The sequence below is a fragment of the Glandiceps talaboti genome, chromosome 23 (assembly GCF_964340395.1).
Source record: "Glandiceps talaboti chromosome 23, keGlaTala1.1, whole genome shotgun sequence".
In the NCBI taxonomy this organism is placed as follows: domain Eukaryota; kingdom Metazoa; phylum Hemichordata; class Enteropneusta; family Spengelidae; genus Glandiceps; species Glandiceps talaboti.
This window is the reverse complement of record NC_135571.1, coordinates 12,199,540-12,219,199: the sequence shown is the minus strand read 5'-3', so window position 1 is coordinate 12,219,199 and position 19,660 is coordinate 12,199,540. Positions and strand designations below refer to the sequence as shown.

At 36.8% G+C, this 19,660-nt stretch overlaps 1 protein-coding gene across 7 annotated transcripts in view; it reads left to right on the top strand.

Moving 5' to 3' along the window:
- The window catches only part of LOC144452643 (uncharacterized), a 119,935-nt gene that overhangs the window by 26,976 nt on the left and 73,299 nt on the right, over window positions 1–19,660 (top strand). For all 7 annotated transcript variants that reach the window (XM_078143781.1, XM_078143778.1, XM_078143777.1 and 4 more), the window contains exon 3: window positions 19,200–19,318. In XM_078143781.1, coding sequence (XP_077999907.1) covers window positions 19,200–19,318 — 119 coding nt within the window. The remainder of the gene's footprint in view (window positions 1–19,199; window positions 19,319–19,660) is intronic.

Sequence of the window (19,660 nt, the reverse complement as noted above, 5' to 3'; positions counted from 1 at the left end):
ATGATAGCCAAATTTTGTTGTTGTGAGTCAAAATAAGAAAAACTGGCATTTCTTATGAGTCATCACATAATAAGAGATAGGACATCATATTTTGGTGCGTCACTAGAAATTGTGTGCGTCAGTGTTGCGTCAAATTGGCTTAGAGGACACACTGAGCAGGAGATAAAATATTATTGCAGGTACCAAGAATTAAATTAAAAATATTAAATCAACAAAACACATAGATATGGACATTGCAATGGTATGATCTATTTCTGTATGTATTGACAACTGTTGTGCAATCTGATATTCCCAATTGACCTTTGACCTTCACCTGAAAGCTCTGCATGGTTTCATTGACAACTTATTTGATGACAAACAGTCCTCCAGTTATGCAATGATTCAATAAGATTTTTTTTTTATATTAAGACTGTTCTCTTCTTAATAATTGTAGCGCATCTCAATAATTCTTACTCAGAATTTTATTCTTGACAAACATCAAAAGTCTAGAAAAATCACAGTTTGGGAACATTGTTGTTGAAAAATGAGTTTAAATCATTTACAAAGTCAGCAGAAATACCATATACATGAAGTACAGGTGTGTGTAAAAAAATATATGCAAGTGACATGTCTATGGAAACGTCTGGGAGAGAAGTTTGATAGTCATTGTCAAGAATATTGACAGGTGTGTAGTATTTAAACCAAAGGGTTGTTAAACTTGTAGAAAAGTTATAGAAAATAAGATTTGAGACTGCGTGTAGGTTCCTGTGGATTTAAATATAGTTAACAACTGTGTTGATCAAGATGGACATGATCAAACTCTATGTATGTTGTCAGGTGGGCTTGTAGACAGAGGAGACATACCGTGTGTCTGTCTGTTTCTAAATTCTAGGTATGTATGTTGTCTAGATTGACTTGTAGATAGAGGAGATATACCATGTGTCTGTCTGTTTTCAAACTCTATGTATGTATGTATGTATGTATGTATGTATGTATGTATGTATGTATGTATGTATGTATGTATGTATGTATGTATGTATGTATGTATGTATGTATGTATGTATGTATGTATGTATGTATGTATGTATGTATGTATGTATGTATGTATGTATGTATGTATGTATGTATGTATGTATGTTGTCTAGATTGACTTGTCCATAGAGGAGACATACCATGTGTCTGTCTGTTTCTAAACTCTATGTATGTATGTATGTATGTATGTATGTTGTCTAGATTGACTTGTAGACAGAGGAGACATACCATGTGTCTGTCCATTTCAAACTCTATGTATGTATGTTGTCTAGATTGACTTGTACACAGAGGAGACATACCATGTGTCTGTCTGTTTCTAAACTCTATGTATGTATGTATGTATATTTGTATGTTGTCTAGATTGACTTGTACACAGAGGAGACATACCATGTGTCTGTCTGTTTCTAAACTCTATGTATGTATGTTGTCTAGATTGACTTGTAGACAGAGGAGACATACCATGTGTCTGTCTGTTTGTAAACTCTATGTATGTATGTTGTCTAGATTGACTTGTAGACAGAGGAGACATACCATGTGTCTGTCTGTTTGTTTCTAAACTCTATGTATGTATGTTGTCTAGATTGACTTGTACACAGAATAGACATACCATGTGTCTGTCTGTTTGTAAACTCTATGTATGTATGTTGTCTAGATTGACTTGTACACAGAGTAGACATACCATGTGTCTGTCTGTTTGTAAACTCTATGTATGTATGTTGTCTAGATTGACTTGTACACAGAGGAGACATAACATGTGTCTGTCTGTTTTCAAACTCTATGTATGTATGTTGTCTAGATTGACTTGTACATAGAGGAGACATACCATGTGTCTGTCTGTTTCCAAACTCTATGTATGTATGTTGTCTAGATTGACTTGTCCATAGAGGTACAATGTGTATTCCAGTCTTTCCAAATATCATGCTAATGTTTTAAAATCGTATAGGACCACACATACTGTTTGTTATTAAACTGCTGGTTCTACTTCTCCCCAGGAAGTAAGGATAACATTATAGGAAGTCCTGTATAAGGTGATAATAAGGACATTGACATTATATCAGTATTTATCTGAATACTTGACATATGGCCCTAGAAGTGACATTGCAACATCAATGACTCATATCTACCAGCGTTATCATACATGTTTTTTCCAACGTTGGGAACCCTGGTAATAGAAAGGTGGGACCCATACGATCTACTTCAAGTTTAATGCCCTGCTAGAAGACTTTAAATTTAATACAACATAAAATATTTTTACTGCAAGGCTTACTTAAAATGTCAAGTATCTTCTAAGCTATGTGTTGAAATGATCCAGACTAGCGTGGTATTTTGTGATTAAAAAACAAGCTTGGAGTGTTTTGTGTTCTTTTGGTCGGTGGTGTAGTAGGAACCTATAGTACAGCTGTACAATCAATTCACTACTAGGTACTTTCATTGTATATCAATTTATAGGAACCCTGGTAACAACCAAGGTAACTCAGGTACATTTTACATACCCAAACACTGGTAGGGAACCCTGGTAAACAACCTAGGGAACTCGGGTACATTTTACATACCCAAACACTGGTAGGAAACCCTGGTAAACAACCAAGGTAACTAAGGTACATTTTACATACCCAAATACTGGTAGGGAACCCTGGTAAACAACCGAGGGAACTCAGGTACATTTTACATACCCAAACACTGGTAGGGAACCCTGGTAAACAACCGAGGGAACTCAGGTACATTTTACATACCCAAACACTGGTAGGGAACCCTGGTAAACAAGCGAGGTAACTCAGGTACATTTTACATACCCAAACACTGGTAGGGAACCCACACTACTCTCTTATGTGTAAAGACAATGAGATTATTGTCTGTACTCATAAGACAGTAGTAAAATAAGTTGAACACAAGACCTCCGTGACAATGCTGTGTGGCAGTATGAATTTCCCTCATTTGCATATATTACCCACAATGCCTTGTATATTCCCCTGTAGTGTGTACAAATGCTGTCAAGAACGATAACAACAGATAGAGTGTAAAACACAAGTTTACTGTTCGAACTCTTTACATGTGACTTGGCTCATGTAGTTTGTCAAGATATGTATACCTAGAATAATAATTATGAACATACTGCAGTGAAACTTGTGATAGATAGTTTTGCAGTGAAAACAGGGCAAAAGATTAAGTATACTCTCTGGCGTTCTTCCACATTAGTTCAACAAAACATGTTTATGTAGCCGGTTTCGCTTGTTGAAAGCGAGTTGAGATTAGCTCAGTCTGATTAAAATCTGATGTGGTGAAAGTGGCTAGATGTCTTTATATCCATCATTTTGTGTCATTTGGTTTGTTCTTTGTGATTGCCACCTTCCCATATCTGACCCAGTGTAATAGAAATCTCATTTGAATCTCGTGCTTTTGAGAAGCCAATCAGGATAAGCGTTATGTTGGCAGCTGTGCACACTGGAGAAATTGAAAAAATAAACATACACACGGAGGATTGCGTTGACAACACGACCCATCGGTGGTAGCATATTCTCTCCGAACAATTTTGAAAGAAGCGGGCTGATTGGTTGAAGAAACCTTTCAAGATCCTTGAGATTCAAACAAGATTTTCTATTACACAGGGTCAGATGTGAGAAGGCGGCAATCACCCGGAACAAAACAAACGACACAGAATGATGAAAACAGAGGTAAATAAAGACATCTCGCCGCTTTCAACACATCAGATATTAATCAGATTGAGATTAGTGTAACCCAGTTTATTTACTATGTTTCTCTTTTTAACACCTTTTAAAATGATACGTTTGTCAGTCCGTTGGTTAAAATAAAAATAAAAATGTCAAAAAATGTATGTGTGTTGATGATGTCTTTGGTAATTCTTCTCGAAACGTGTTATTTGTTGGTGTATGTAAATTTATGTTCTACTACATGAACAGAAATAAAAACTGGATGATCTCAACAAAACTCAATTTAAAGGGTTTCCAAACGTTCGGACTAGCTGTCGCCCTGTTAACAGCGCATCACCACGTACACAATCTACATGTACGTGTAATAGTGAATGTCCGATAGAGTCACCATCTGACTGAATCTATCTAAATTGTAATAAATTACTTGATTAAATAGATGATGCATGATAAAGGTGTTACTACATGTAGGTGAAGGGGGATCAGTTGTACCTTGTTGAACTCGCCATAAACAATAAATTAATTCAACAATTGGTCGTACATACAGACTGTAATTTATAACTTATAGAAGTCAGTATATATGTATATATATATATACATGTATATCCCTAATCCTGCCATAGCCATTATCTTTACAATAACTTGACCCAAAGAGGCATAAACAATGATTGAATTCCGTTATTGTTCGTACACACACACACACACAGATTGTTAATTATTGCATCAAAGATCACCCCAAATTAGTCTATAATGTGTTTGTACATCAAAGATCACCAAAAATTAGTCTTTGATCTGACAAACACCGGAAATTAGTCTTTGATCTGACAAACACCGGAAATTAGTCTTTGATCTGACAAACACCGGAAATTAGTCTTTGATCTGAAAAACTAGAGCTCAAACTACCAAATGAGAAGCGAAGTAGTTGATAAACCTATCAACGAACCATCACTCCTAACAAAACTTCCCAACAACATAAATTTAGACGGAGACAGTGAGACACAGCCCGTCAATCCGTCAGTCAGTCCATCAGTCTGTCAAACAAACAAATGAATGAATGAATAAATGAATGAATGAATCAAATCAATCAGTCAATCAATCAATCAATCAATCAATCAATCAATCAATCAATCAATCAGTCAGTGAGTCAAATGAATCATACAGCTTCTCTAAGTTATATATTTCATATCCATGTTTTCAACTCTAGTAGCCAGTATATATACGGATAACTAGTGAGACCAAATCATGCATGGATGGATGGTGCAATTACATCAAGTGGTTGTTAGATCATTTACAGCAAGGAGATAATAGGAGTCAAGAGGTCGTGAGGTCACTGAATACATTGACCTTTGACCTCAATACAAGGCTGTCCCCTCAACCGGTTTAGAACAGCTGCAATAACTTATGTGTGATCTGTGGTATTTAGTATATGTCGTGAATGTTTGTGTGACAGTTGTCGAATATGACGACTTGGTCGTGCAAAATGAGTGATGTCAAGCCAAGAGATCAAGACACACCTCTTTCTCCTGGTAGTGCCAAATGAGTGATGTCAAGCCAAGAGATAAAACACGCCTCTTTCTCTTGGTATGCCAGATAGGACAGATGTGTAAATGTGAATGCATGTACCAAGTACCAAGTATGTCAAGAAAAAGAACATGACTCTATATAATTTACAACTGAGATGTACTTCAGTACTTATTATTAAAAAGAGTAAACTACTACATGTTGTGAAGGTTATCAGTGTCTGAGCAGTTCGCTCGTACATCTCTTACCAGTGCAATCTCGGTTTGAACCCGCCCAGTGTCATCTGGTCTTCATTAAATTTAACCAGGTGTGTCGCCCAGTGTCATCTGGTCTTCATTAAATTTAACCAGGTGTGTATGTAAGAAGGGTGATGCTCAGTTTGACCCTGCCGAACAACGCAGGTTTTCTTTGGGTGTGCCAGTTTCCTCCTGCTTTTTCAATACTTGGACACTATGGTATTTTAAGTGGTGATGTTCAACAAATTTCCGAATTTATATTTTGACGAATTAAAATTAGTATTATTTTTCTTTAAATGTAGTTAGGAAATGATTGGGTATGATTTGCTGATTTCTCATGTTACTGAAAGGAGGTTGTTACTTCAATAAAAATACAGATTAATACGTATATGTTTAGAGCTGTTCCATTCAGGAAAAGAACTCTCTGTAGTATGGTGTTCTTACCTACACACATTGATATAACCTTTCAACATTCACACATGCACACATGCACAACGCACGCGCTCGCACGCACGCGCGCACACACACACACACACACACGCCATACATACACACACACACACATGCCATACATACACACACACATGCGCACACACACACACACACACACACACACACACACACACACACACACATACACATGGCATACATACATACATACATACATACATACATACATACATACATACATACATACATACATACATACATACATACATACATACATACATACATACATATACAAACAAACAGACACATATAGAATCACAAACACAATCATTGTCAACAGACATTTTATGTAAAACAAGAAAGATCCAAAACGTTGTACTTCTGGCAATTCAGACAATTTCTGTATATAGTATGTCACATTGCCTTCGGCTGTTTCCACTTCAACTCACTATCCTTACAATAATCATCAGTAGCCATCAGGGTGTTTCTTTTACCTATCCCAGGAATCACTGTCCTAGAAAATCTTCCATTTCTTCAAGTTTACGCCTCATTAAATCAATCCCTTCATAGCAAACAGAACATTGTCCAGTCTGAGTGATAGCCTGCAAGTCATATTCTTTTGCCAACAGTCTAATGTGAAACATTCTGTCGTAAACCGTGAAGTCCATGCTATCACATTGTGCGGTTGATACAGTACAGTATCACTATCAATGTCCTCCTTACAAATCTTTCAAAGGACTCCGAGACAAGTCTAGATGCTATTTGTTGCATCGAATCTCACAAGATCTCTCTTGCAAAAGATGATTTGATACATGGTTGATGACCAATTTGAATCGGTTTTGAATCAATTTAGGTTGGGACCAGACTGTAAAGTAGTACATAATATTACCTATGAACTATATTACATACTTTTTATGTGTTTTACAGAATAGTTAAACTTAATTACTGATTAAGTAGATGTAATTTAGAACAGGTGTGGGAGCCATAATTCACTTAAAATGTATGTATGGCTTGTTGTACTAGTTGTTAGTACACGTACATGTACGTTAGCCCTGACTGTAAATGTAGCACACATCTTCTGAACTGTTATGTTACTGCAGTTGTTAGCCCTGACCCATAATTTATGACATATCATTTGAACTGGTCTGTTACTGCAGTTGTTAGCCCTGACCCTAAATGTAGCACACATCATGTGAACTGGTCTGTTACTGCTGTTGTTAGCCCTGACCCTAAATGTAGCACACATCATGTGAACTGGTCTGTTACTGCTGTTGTTAGCCCTGACCCATAATTTAGCACATATTATTTGAACTGGTCTGTAACTGTAGTTGTTAGCCCTGACCCTAAATGTAGCACACATCATGTGAACTGGTCTGTTACTGCATTGTTAGGCCTGACCCTAAATGTAGCACACATCATCCGACTTTGATATTCCTGCTGTTGTTAGGTCTCACCCCTAAATATAGCACACATCACCTGAGCTGCATTGTCATCATTTTCAGTGTAAAGTAGATTGATAAGACACTGGCAGTGACTTGAAGACAGAGTGTTGTTTAAAATGTTGTTGTGTTGTGTTGTGTTGTGTTGTGTTGTGTTGTGTTGTGTTGTGTTGTGTAGTGTAGTGTAGTGTAGTGTTGTGTAGTGTAGTGTAGTGTAGTGTAGTGTTGTGTTGTGTTGTGTTGTGTTGTGTAGTGTAGTGTAGTGTAGTGTAGTGTCATGTTATGTATGTTATGTTACGCTACATTATATGACGTTATGTTATGTAACATGTGAAAGTACAATATTGTGTTGTGTTGTTATTTTATGTTATGTTACATTACGTTATGTTATGTTACGTTATGTGAAAGTATAATATTGTGTTGTGTTGTTATTTTGTTTTGTTATGTTACATTACGTTATGTTATGTTACGTTATGTGAAAGTACTATAATGTTGTGAAACTAAAAACATGGAACTTGTGTATAAAAAGAAGATAATCATGAACCATAGCATACCGACTATATATCATTTTACAGTAGCAGCATAGAGTCCTAATAATGTTCTAACCCTTAACTGTAGGTAGTAAAATATCAGATCAAATTACTCAGGATTATCAATACGTACATACTATCATATAAAGCTACACATCATAGACACATTTACCATGCACTTAAAAACACTTCTCATTTTGAAAACTATGAAGAGAATGTATGCCAACTATTAAGAATTACAGTAAAGTACATGTAAGTCAAAATAGTTGAGAGACCACTATACAGTATATGTGTTCTATTTAAAATCCTGTTTTTTTTCCAACTCGTACTTTTTGTATGCTATAAACAAATACCTTCCCCCATGCCACCCCCCCCCCCCCACCCCTGTGCCCCCCTCCCACCCCCACCATGTATTCAGCAGCTGACAAAGAATCGGATAGTTCCTTACACCTTGTAGACATATATTTTACAAATGTATTCTACTAAATAAGAGACAGTGCATTGGTTCTATTTTCATCATATAATTTTACTCAACCTTGGCAACATAAAGTTTTAGAGAACATCAAAGTTTACAACCCCCTGTGATATTGAAAGACCTGGTACAGGTCAGGTTAGGGTGAAAGACATGGTGCAGGTCAGGTTAGGGTGAAAGACATGGTACAGGTCAGGTTAGGGTGTTATAGAATGGGCAGGTGAAAGACCTGGTACAGGTCAGGTTTGGGTGAAAGACCTGGTACAGGTCAGGTTAGGGTGTTGTAGAATGGGCAATTGAAAGACCTGGTACAGGTCAGGTTAGAGTGAAAGACCTGGTGTAGGTCAGGTTAGGGTGTTATAGAATGGGCATGTGAAAGACCTGGTGCAGGTCAGGTTAGGGTGTTGTAGAATGGGCAATTGAAAGACCTGGTACAGGTCAGGTTAGAGTGAAAGACCTGGTGTAGGTCAGGTTAGGGTGTTATAGAATGGGCATGTGAAAGACCTGGTGCAGGTCAGGTTAGGGTGTTGTAGAATGGGCAGGTGAAAAACCTGGTACAGGTCAGGTTATAGTGAAAGACCTGGTGCAGGTCAGGTTAGGGTGTTGTAGAATGGGCAGGTGAAAGACCTGGTACAGGTCAGGTTAGAGTGAAAGACCTGGTACAGGTCAAGTTAGGGTGTTGTAGAATGGACAATTGAAAGACCTGGTACAGGTCAGGTTAGGGTGTTGTAGAATGGGCAATTGAAAGACCTGGTGTAGGTCAGGTTAGGGTGTTATAGAATGGGCAATTGAAAGACCTGGTACACGTCAGGTTAGGGTGTTGTAGAACTCTAGCCTATGCAAGACTTGTTATGGTCTTAGTACTACATGCAGTACTATCTCAAGTTATCCAAACTGATTAGCAGTGGAGTAGGAGATGTTAGACCATGATGTTGTACAAGAGATCTGTCTTGAACATTTAAACACGTGTATTCGAACATGTAGCCAGGATTGTACACAATATATATATCAGGGCAAAACCTCCATTTATTGGACATTTCAACAGATGTAATCGAACGCTTATGTAGCCAGGATTGTACAAATATATATAGCAGGGCAAAACCTCCATTTAATGGACATGTCAACAGGTGTATTCGAACACTTTTGTAGCCAGGATTGTACAAATATATATAGCAGGGCAAAACCTCCATTTATTGGACTTTTCAACAGATGTATTTGAACACTTTTTTAGCCAGGATTGTACAAATATATATATCAGGGCAAAACCTCCATTTATTGGACATTTCAACAGATGTATTTGAACACTTTTGTAGCCAGGATTGTACAAATATATATATCAGGGCAAAACCTCCATTTATTGGACATTTCAACAGATGTATTTGAACACTTTTGTAGCCAGGATTGTACAAATATATATATCAGGGCAAAACCTCCATTTATTGGACATTTCAACAGATGTATTTGAACACTTTTGTAGCCAGGATTGTACACAATATATATAGCAGGGCAAAACCTCCATTTATTGGACATTTCAACAGATGTAATCGAACACTTTTGTAGCCAGGATTGTACAAATATATATATCAGGGCAAAACCTCCATTTATTGGACATTTCAACAGATGTATTTGAACACTTTTGTAGCCAGGATTGTACACAATATATATAGCAGGGCAAAACCTCCATTTATTGGACATTTCAACAGATGTATTTGAACACTTTTGTAGCCAGGATTGTACAAATATATATAGCAGGGCAAAACCTCCATTTATTACTAATTAGACAGGTGTATTCCAACATATAGCCAGGACTGTACAAATATCAATATTAGGTCAAAACCTCCATTTATTGGACATTTCAACAGATGTATTCGTATTCCAAGTCTCTGTAGCAGGGCAACACTTAAGCAGTTCTGTGGTCAGAGCCATTCACATTCTTTATAAAAACATGCGTCAGTATGAAAGCTTCAATTGTTTGTTTCTTTTCCTCTCAAAGACAGAGTAAGCCCTGAGGTATGAACTAATGACATTTACATTACAAAGTCACGTCATGTTTTTACTAGGCAGAGTATTAGGCAATGAATTCCACCACATCAAAATAGGTCAGTGGTGTTTGGGTAAGCAGTGGCTGTTACAAAACAGCCTGCAAGACAGCTACATGCCACAGTTACAAAATTTTTATATTTTATTGTTGTTGAAAATTTCAAAGAAGTTTGTTGCTATATCATGTACAAATAAAAATTAACATCAAACAAAACAGAAATATACAGATTACATAGAGACAAAGAGTTGTTGGTTAAAGTAATTTTGAACAAAGTAAACTCAATTTACAAAATCAATAAGTACAGGAAACATCTTTCTGAGATGGCCATCTAGCTTATCTTTAATGCATGCAAGATACAATTTGATTTTGTATAATTTCTTGATAAGTACATATAAAACAAAACTAGTGTATGATGACATTTAATTGGAAAACTTTTAGAAATAGGCGTATTTACATGTACCTATTATAAAACTGATTCGCTATTGAGTCATTTGTCCTGGATCACCCAAAATTTCAGAAATGCATATTGTATTGTTTATTATGTTAATTATGTTGTTGTTTACAGTCATACAAAAAACAGTATAGGAGTAAAAAAGATGTTGTCTTTGTCTATTTTTAATCCTTGAATTTGAAATTTGAAGCAAAAACATATTAGATACATGTATGTAACACTAACATTAACAGTGATCACTTGCACCAGTAACAGTATGCATACTAGGAGTATGCATACATTGTACTTCAGTGCAGTATCGATTACATTATGCAAATGATATGCAAATGAGTAAATACTCAGTAAATACTAAATTTACATGTACGTAGCTAGTTAGTGTTTGAATTTGAAATTGAAGCAAAATATATTATAATATAATATTGGATTCAATAGTGATTATTTGCACCAGTATATGTGCATACTAGTGGTATGTATGCTCCAGTGCAATATCGACAAGCATGCCTGTATGCAAATAGTATGCAAATAGTATGCAAATGAGGACATTGTCATTCCTGGTATAGCAAATCGTATGATGACATGGTGAGATATAAGTTGTTTGAGATAAACATGTAATAATTACTGAACCTCATATGTGACTCTGTGAGTGTCAGTATGGGTACTCAGAACCTCATATGAGAGTGTCAGTATGGGTACTCAGAACCTCATGTGAGAGTGTCAGTATGGGTACTCAGAACCTCATGTGAGTGTCAGTATGGGTACTCAGGAGGTATTTGTGCTAATGATTGCAGTCTTTTCTGCTGCTCTTTAAGTTTAAATCACTATGCTTGTGTAAGTACAGCGACAGAGAACACTGCAAGCACTCATGCAAATATTTCAAGTACACCACACTGGCACTCGCGTGACATTGTTTCTGTCACATTAGAGAACTCTGGTAAATGCTGACAGATCACAGATAGATTGAACTACCAACATACAGATCACAGATAGATTGAACTACCTACATGTACATACAAGTAAACAGATATATTGAACTACTACATACAAGTAATAAATAGCACTCTCACCTAGTAAAAGCACAAAATAAAGAAAAAAGACTGACACTTATTCTTACGTTCTCAACACAAAGTATTATTGTTTTGAGATAACATATAGCCTCGAAGTTTGTTGAATAAAATTAATGAAGATCATTTTAACTACAGAGAATGCACACTTGTTGGGGAGACTAGAGACTGTATAGCCTAGAGTCAAGTTGTGTAGGGACTTGAGTATTGTTTCTGCGAGGAGAGGGGAGATATTTATCCCTCCACAGGGGACAGGATAATCAAAATTCCCACATGACTTGATTCGAGGCTAGGAAGTATAGTGAGGTGAAAAAATACACCACTGACAAACATAATCATTTTTTATTCATAAAATACAAAAAAAACCACTTTATTATTATTACAAGATAAGAAACATAATATTAATTTCATCAATTTATTTTTTATGTAAAATGAATTGTTGCATGGCTTGGGACATTCTTGATCAAGGATGTGGTAAAAGTGAAAACAAACTAAAAATACTTTCATAGGATGTTTTCTACAAATTTCCGTTTTGAAACTACGTCTTCACAACAACTTTCTGTTTACATTCTTAAGGTATGTAGTAGTTTTGTTAGAGTACCTCTTTCACTAGGGAATTTGACCATACAGTGCAAGTTGAGGAAAAACATAATTCCGACAGATTGTGAGAAATCGATGTTGCACTACTCCCTTGAACACAGTACATGTCTTTTTATTGTTGAGTGCCTCTTTTGTATACATGGTGGAGATGTAACCCATATATGAAATAATATTTCACAAAATGATCTTTTTTCCACGATGAAACTAAAATCGTTTGAAATTTTTTATGAACTATTAATGTCACATATAGTATTGTAAGTATTTGAATTATTAGAGACGAAAATTAAAGCCAGCAACAAACAAACCATGGTAGATCATATACTTTCCTTTCAGAGGCCCACAGGTCAAAGGTCACTGTAGATATGTATGGGTGGGTCAAAGGTCAACATAGTTGTTTGTTGGCGCTGTTCTACTGTTCTGCTACAACAGAGTGAGCAATGAAACATGGTTGGAATACCAGACATTCCAGAGATAAAACCATTGCTATGTGTTTGGTGCATATGAAAAACAGATCATTTGAAGTCCTGTTTAATAGCTTTCAGGCTTGTCCATGATAAAGTTACAAGTGTTTTACATCAATGGATCCACTTGGTTGTAATATCAGAGGTTTTGTCTTGTTTGACAGTGTTGTCACTATGCATGTAGTATGTCAGGAACCCTTAAACAGGATACATGAAACAAAGGGGGACTGAGCCCTCTTGTAATTTCTGTGTTTTCAGACCAGGGTAATACCAGTATGGGTACTGAGCCCTCTTGTAATGTCTGTGTTCTCTCTGAACAAGGTAACAGGGGTACTGAGCCCTCTTGTAATTTCTGTGTTCTCTCTGAACAAGGTAACAGGGACACTGAGCCCTCTTGTAATTTCTGTGTTCTCTGTGAACAAGGTAACAGGGGTTCTGGGCTCTCTTGTAATTTCTGTTTTCTCTCTGAACAAGGTAACAGGGACACTGAGCCCTTTTGTAATTTCTGTGTTCTCTCTGAACAAGGTGGCAAGTGTACTGAGTCCTCTTGTCATTTCTGTGTTCTCCCTGACCAGGTAACAAGGGTACTGAGCTCTCTTGTAATTTCTGTGTTCTCTCTGAACAAGGTAACAAGGGTACTGAGCCCTCTTGTAATTTCTGTGTTCTCTCTGAACAAGGTAACAAGGGTACTGAGCCCTCTTGTAATTTCTACATGTTCTCTCTGAACAACATATAGGATCACTTTCTCGCTTGTTAAAATGGAAATTAAGATATGAAACCAATTCAAGAAATGTCAAGATTGTTTCATATTAATCCTCAGACTCCAGACAGGATTTTTTCCATTATTAAATGTCAGAAGTTTAACATCAGGTTGATTAACACCCACCCACACCCACACACACACACCCACACACATACCCACACACACACACACACACACACACACACACACACACACACACACACACACACACTCACACACACACACACACTCACTCACCCATGGGTTTGGTTTCAACCATTGTACTGGTAGTGTCAGTGGAAAGGGGATCGTTCTCTCCCAGACACTTTTCCAAAATGACAGGAAAGCACTAGAATACGAGAAAGTAAATATAAAATTGTGAGTAGCATGTCACCATTATTGTCAAAAATAAATGTAAATTATATATCATATATGTATGTTAGCAGTTTATGTGTGGTTAAAATTGGACTCACCTAGGTTGAATGGTTAAATTAGCTGGCTTGGAATCTGTAGGTTGCAGGTTTGAACTTTGTCACTGCTGTTTGTTTCCGAATGGCTAAAGTCCCTAGGTAAGATTTGAACCATGATTGTGCCTCAGTCAACCCAGCTGTATAATTAGGGACCTGGTAGGATAGCAGTTGCAATGTGAATGCTTTAATCCTATGTGCTTATAGAGGCTGCAATGTATTGTATGCTATCCAGGGAGTTGAGGAAGTATAAAGGGTCGTTGTGCCATTATAGCAGGAGTAAATGGTAAAGTTCTTTGTGCACAGTGTAGGAAAGTGCTATATAAAAACTAATATTATAAACATTAGCATTATTAAAAGTGATTTAAATCTGAGGAGCTTGTCAAGATAATTATTTTGTCTATCTATTAAGGGATGATCGCACAATGTCGGCAAACAAACACTGTTCATTTAGGTCAAGACCCCTCCCCCTCCCCCTAAAAAAAACGTTCACAAATGCGACATTAAACGTTTATATATAATGTAAGCTATGATTGAAAACTATAGTGGTCACACCACTACAAATGATGTAATGTACTAAAAACATAATTGTAAACACATTAAAATGCTATAAGAAACCCAGCACCATACAATATATCTCACTGCAGAAGTAAATTTATCAACTTATCAAAATCTCAGTAGTAAATACAAAAGCTGTTATCTTTGAAGGAGTGAAAATTTTCTGTCAAAATGTGGTTAGAAGTGCAAAAATTCCAGACCCCCTCCCCCTAAATGAACGAAGTTTGCTTATTGAGCTTGTGTGACATTATGCGATAGTCCCTAACAAACTCTCGTCATGTGGATGTGATTTCAATTTGATATTAAAGTTTGACATGTTGCACTGCTTTAGTTTTCATTTCACTTCTTAGTTGTGAAGGCAATGTAATATCATAAATATGTATTTAATGTGATGTATTGACCACATTTTATGTGGTTATGTGGTTGATTTGTTTTTTTCTGCTAAATTTATGGTTGATATAGTCTGTGGTATTACATGCCTCATTAAACTATAGTATAAGATGTAACATTAATATGATGGCTGGTTAGATCTGTCATACCATTACATATAGTGGTGTAATATCATGTCATACCATACATGTAATCTATTAAACTTTCATCTAGTCATGTACAATGTAAGTGTACCACCCATCAACCTGTGTGCCCCTCTCCCCCTGTAGGATATTGTACTGTCATATCTTACCATACACATAATCTATCTAGTCATGTAAGTGTACCACCCATCAACCTGTGTGCCCCTCCCCCTGTAGAGTATTATATTGTCATATCACACATATAATCTATAAATCTAGTCATCAAACAGTAAAAAAAAAAAAAACCCCCACCCCCATTCAATTATTCCTTCATTTTCCAAGGCCATTCTATTATTCTTTACCATCCCTCACGCTATAATCCAGTCTCCTTAGGTACTTTAGTCAGAAATACATTTGTAACCGGTAGTGTTAATTATTATAATATAAAAACATTCTGAAAACCAACTCCCGATCCTTCAGATACAGGACATCCATCCTTTCACAAATAGATCATTAACCTAATGACTTCTACATTCTCCCACTCCTCTCAGTGTTCAATACAGTTGCATATTTTTTGTGTCTGTCACGTATATTTGTATTTTAAATATGTAATTTCTGTTTGTTATATTTTCCAATTGCATGGAAACTCATTATGGATGTATTGCCGTTTATAAATAAAAAAATAAAAAAATAAATATTCTTATTTAGGATTATGTTCAAATATTCTCCAATCAGTAGTAACTTTGTAATACCTTCATTTTACCATGAACTATAAAAAGGTTGCAAATTTGATGTGAATGTCTTAAATGTGTTTCTCATATTGTCTGTGCTATAATCCATGAGATCTGAGAAGCAGTGTACCCTCTAATGATAGCTGTATTTGTTGTTGTGAGTCCAAATGAGAAAAACTAGCATTTCTTGTGAGTCGCCACATAGTAAGAGATAGGGGAACACCAAATTTTGGTGCATCACTAGACATTGTGTCAGTGGTGCATCAAATTGGCTTAGAGGACACACTGGTCACCACATACTTTGTAGTAAGAGATAGGAGAACACCAAATTTTGGTGAAATTGTGCGTCAGCTAAATTGGCGTAAAAATAGTAATAAAGGGCACACACGGCTAAGCAGTGGTAGGCTATCATGTGACCTCTGACCTCTACCAAACATAAAACATGAAATAAAACTTTATGTTTGATTTTATGAGTACAGCTGTTGACATAAACATTGTGAGATGAACAGGTGAAAAAGTAAAATAAGTCGTGAAGTTCAGTACATTCTGTCATCTGTTGATTTCTAGAATCATTCACATGACATGAAGCACTTGTAAGGTTCACTCTGATTGGTTGTAGAATCAATTATGACATGAAACACTTGTAAGGTTCGTTCTGATTGGTTGTAAAATCATTCATATGACATGAAGCACATGTAAGGTTCACTTCGATTGGCTGTAGAATCATTCATGTGATGTGAAACACATGTAAGGTTAACTCTGATTGGTTGTGGAGTCATGACATGAAACACTTAGTCTGATTGTTAGAATATATTGAAAAAATACATCTGTTACCTTTTGAATGATAGTATAATATTATGTATCTCTCCGTCTGTGGGTTATTTGAGCCAGATAGCCAAGTCTGTGGGTTATGTGAACCAAGTAGCCAAGTCTGTGGGTTATGTGAACCAAGTAGCCAAGTCTGTGGGTTATGTGAACCAAGTAGCCAAGTCTCTGTGTGAGCCAGGTAGCCAGCCAAGTCTTTGGGCTATGTGAGCCAGGTAGCCAAGTCTGTGGGCTATGTGAGTCAGGTAGCCAAGTCTTTGGGCTGTGTGAGTCAGGTAGCCAAGTCTTTGGGCTGTGTGAGTCAGGTAGCCAAGTCTTTGGGCTGTGTGAGTCAGATAGCCAAGTCTGTGAGCTATGTGAGCCAGTAGCCAAGTCTGTGAGCTACGTGAGCCAGTAGCCAATTATTAAAGTCTTGTGGATTGCTTCAATCTGTATATCTAGTACTGTAGTCATATGTTTGTCAACACTGGCTTTGTTATACCAGAATACACACAGAAAACATTTTCCACAGAAATAATTCTGTCTAACATACTTGACAAGTTGTCATATTTCTATATTCAGCTGTGTGAAAGGTGTCATCAACTGTTGTACTGAACATGGCAGGCCGAACATGTGTCAATTTTCCCTTTGCACTGGCCACTAAATTAAAAGTCCACATGACACGCTCTAAACTACCATTCCACTACATTTTTCATTTGCCAAAATAAATATATTAATAGTGCATTTGTATATCTTGTCCTATGGGCGATTTCATGTACATCCGTGTGCAAATTGACACGCTACTGACGCACACAATTTCTAGTGGCGCACCAAAATGTGGTGTTCCCTTATCTCTTACTATGTGGTGACTCACAAGAAATGACAGTTTTTATCGTTGTGACTTACAACAACACAAATTTGGCTATCGTTAGAGGGCACACTAACAGTGTACGTGTACAGTAAATCATGTATAACACCATATCTGTAAATAAATAAATAAATAAATAAATAAATAAATAAATAAATAAATAAATACCAATCCTGATGACTGGGTTTCCATACATTGACAATGTTTAACTTTATGACATGCCTTTCTTTGTTCAGAGACTCAGACTTAGTTCATAGACTCTTAGTTCAGAGATTCTGTCAAGCTACTATGTTGAGTGGGCTTACATACCTTTACATACACATACAATGTTGCCATTGTTTCAGCTGAGAGCATTGTGGATACTAGATAAAATAGAAATCTCTGTTTTTGAGGTTTGGTAAACATTGTCTCAAAGTAGCCACTGAACCCTAGATAATCCTTTCCTAACAGTAACTACAGTGTCACTAGAGTGTGAGTGTTCTTTTGATAATATTTTATTGACAACACTGGTTTTGACAATAATAATGCCACAAGGGAAGTAACAGATATGTCATATACTTGATGATGGCCCCCTAAGCCAAGCAATTAGCTCAATTATGACCCCCCTAGACCAAGCAATTATCTAACTTATGACCCCCTAGGTCAAGCAATTATCTAACTTATAGCCCCCTAGGTCAAGCAATTATCTAACTTATGACCCCCTAGGTCAAGCAATTATCTAACTTATGACCACCAGGTCAACTGATTATCTATTGTATGACCCCCTAGGCTAACTTATCATCTATTGCATGACCACCTAGGCCAATCAATTATCTACTGTGTGACCACCTAGGCCAATCAATTATCTACTGTGTGACCACCTAGGCCAATCAATTATCTACTGTGTGACCACCTAGGCCAATCAATTATCTACTGTTTGACCACCTAGGCCAATCAATTATCTACTGTGTGACCACCTAGGCCAATCAATTATCTACTGTGTGACCACCTAGGCCAATCAATTATCTACTGTGTGACCACCTAGGCCAATCAATTATCTACTGTGTGACCACCTAGGCCAATCAATTATCTACTGTGTGACCACCTAGGCCAATCAATTATCTACTGTGTGACCACCTAGGCCAATCAATTATCTACTGTGTGACCACCTAGGCCAATCAATTATCTACTGTGTGACCACCTAGGCCAATCAATTATCTACTGTGTGACCACCTAGGCCAATCAATTATCTACTGTGTGACCACCTATGCCAATCAATTATCTACTGTATGACCACCTAGGCCAATCAACTGTCTACTGTGTGACCACCTAGGCCAAGCAATTATTTACTGTGTGACCACCTAGGCCAATCAATTATCTACTGTGTGACCACCTAGGCCAATCAATTATCTACTGTGTGACCACCTAGGCCAATCAATTATCTACTGTATGACCACCTAGGCCAAGTATTTGTGGCCTAGCACATGAATGTCTCTATTCTGCATATTCCACTGCAAAAAATTGTCTAAACTTTTTAAATTATTCATGAAGCTTGACAAGGTAATCCATAATCTGATCTTGTTTTTTCTTTCTTTTCAGCTTTCTCATTGACAATGGTGCAGATTTAGTAGCAGTAAATAATGATGGCGAGTTACCTCTTGATCTTGCTGAAGAAGATGAAATTCAAGAAATTTTAGAAAGAGCTGTAGATAAACAAGGTATTTGATATTCATTGTCAGTATGCTTGCTAATTTTTAGTTGTGGGTTGAAATGGTGGAAGGTGGGTTTCCTTACAAGTCGTTGGGCAGTAAGTGATACATAAACACCAAACTCTGAAGGCTCACATGAAAATACTTTGCATAAATTTTTAAAAAAAATTAGATGTGTAATTATATCCTGTGTGACCCCCTAGGCCAGGCAATTTTATACTGTGTGACCCCCTAGGCCAAGCAATTATACATTACAATGTATTGGAACTGTTACCAGGGTTCCCCAACCTTAGCTATCACACAGTTTGATCTCATAATCTAAAAGAAAGCCTGTCAGTCTAGCAGCTTAAC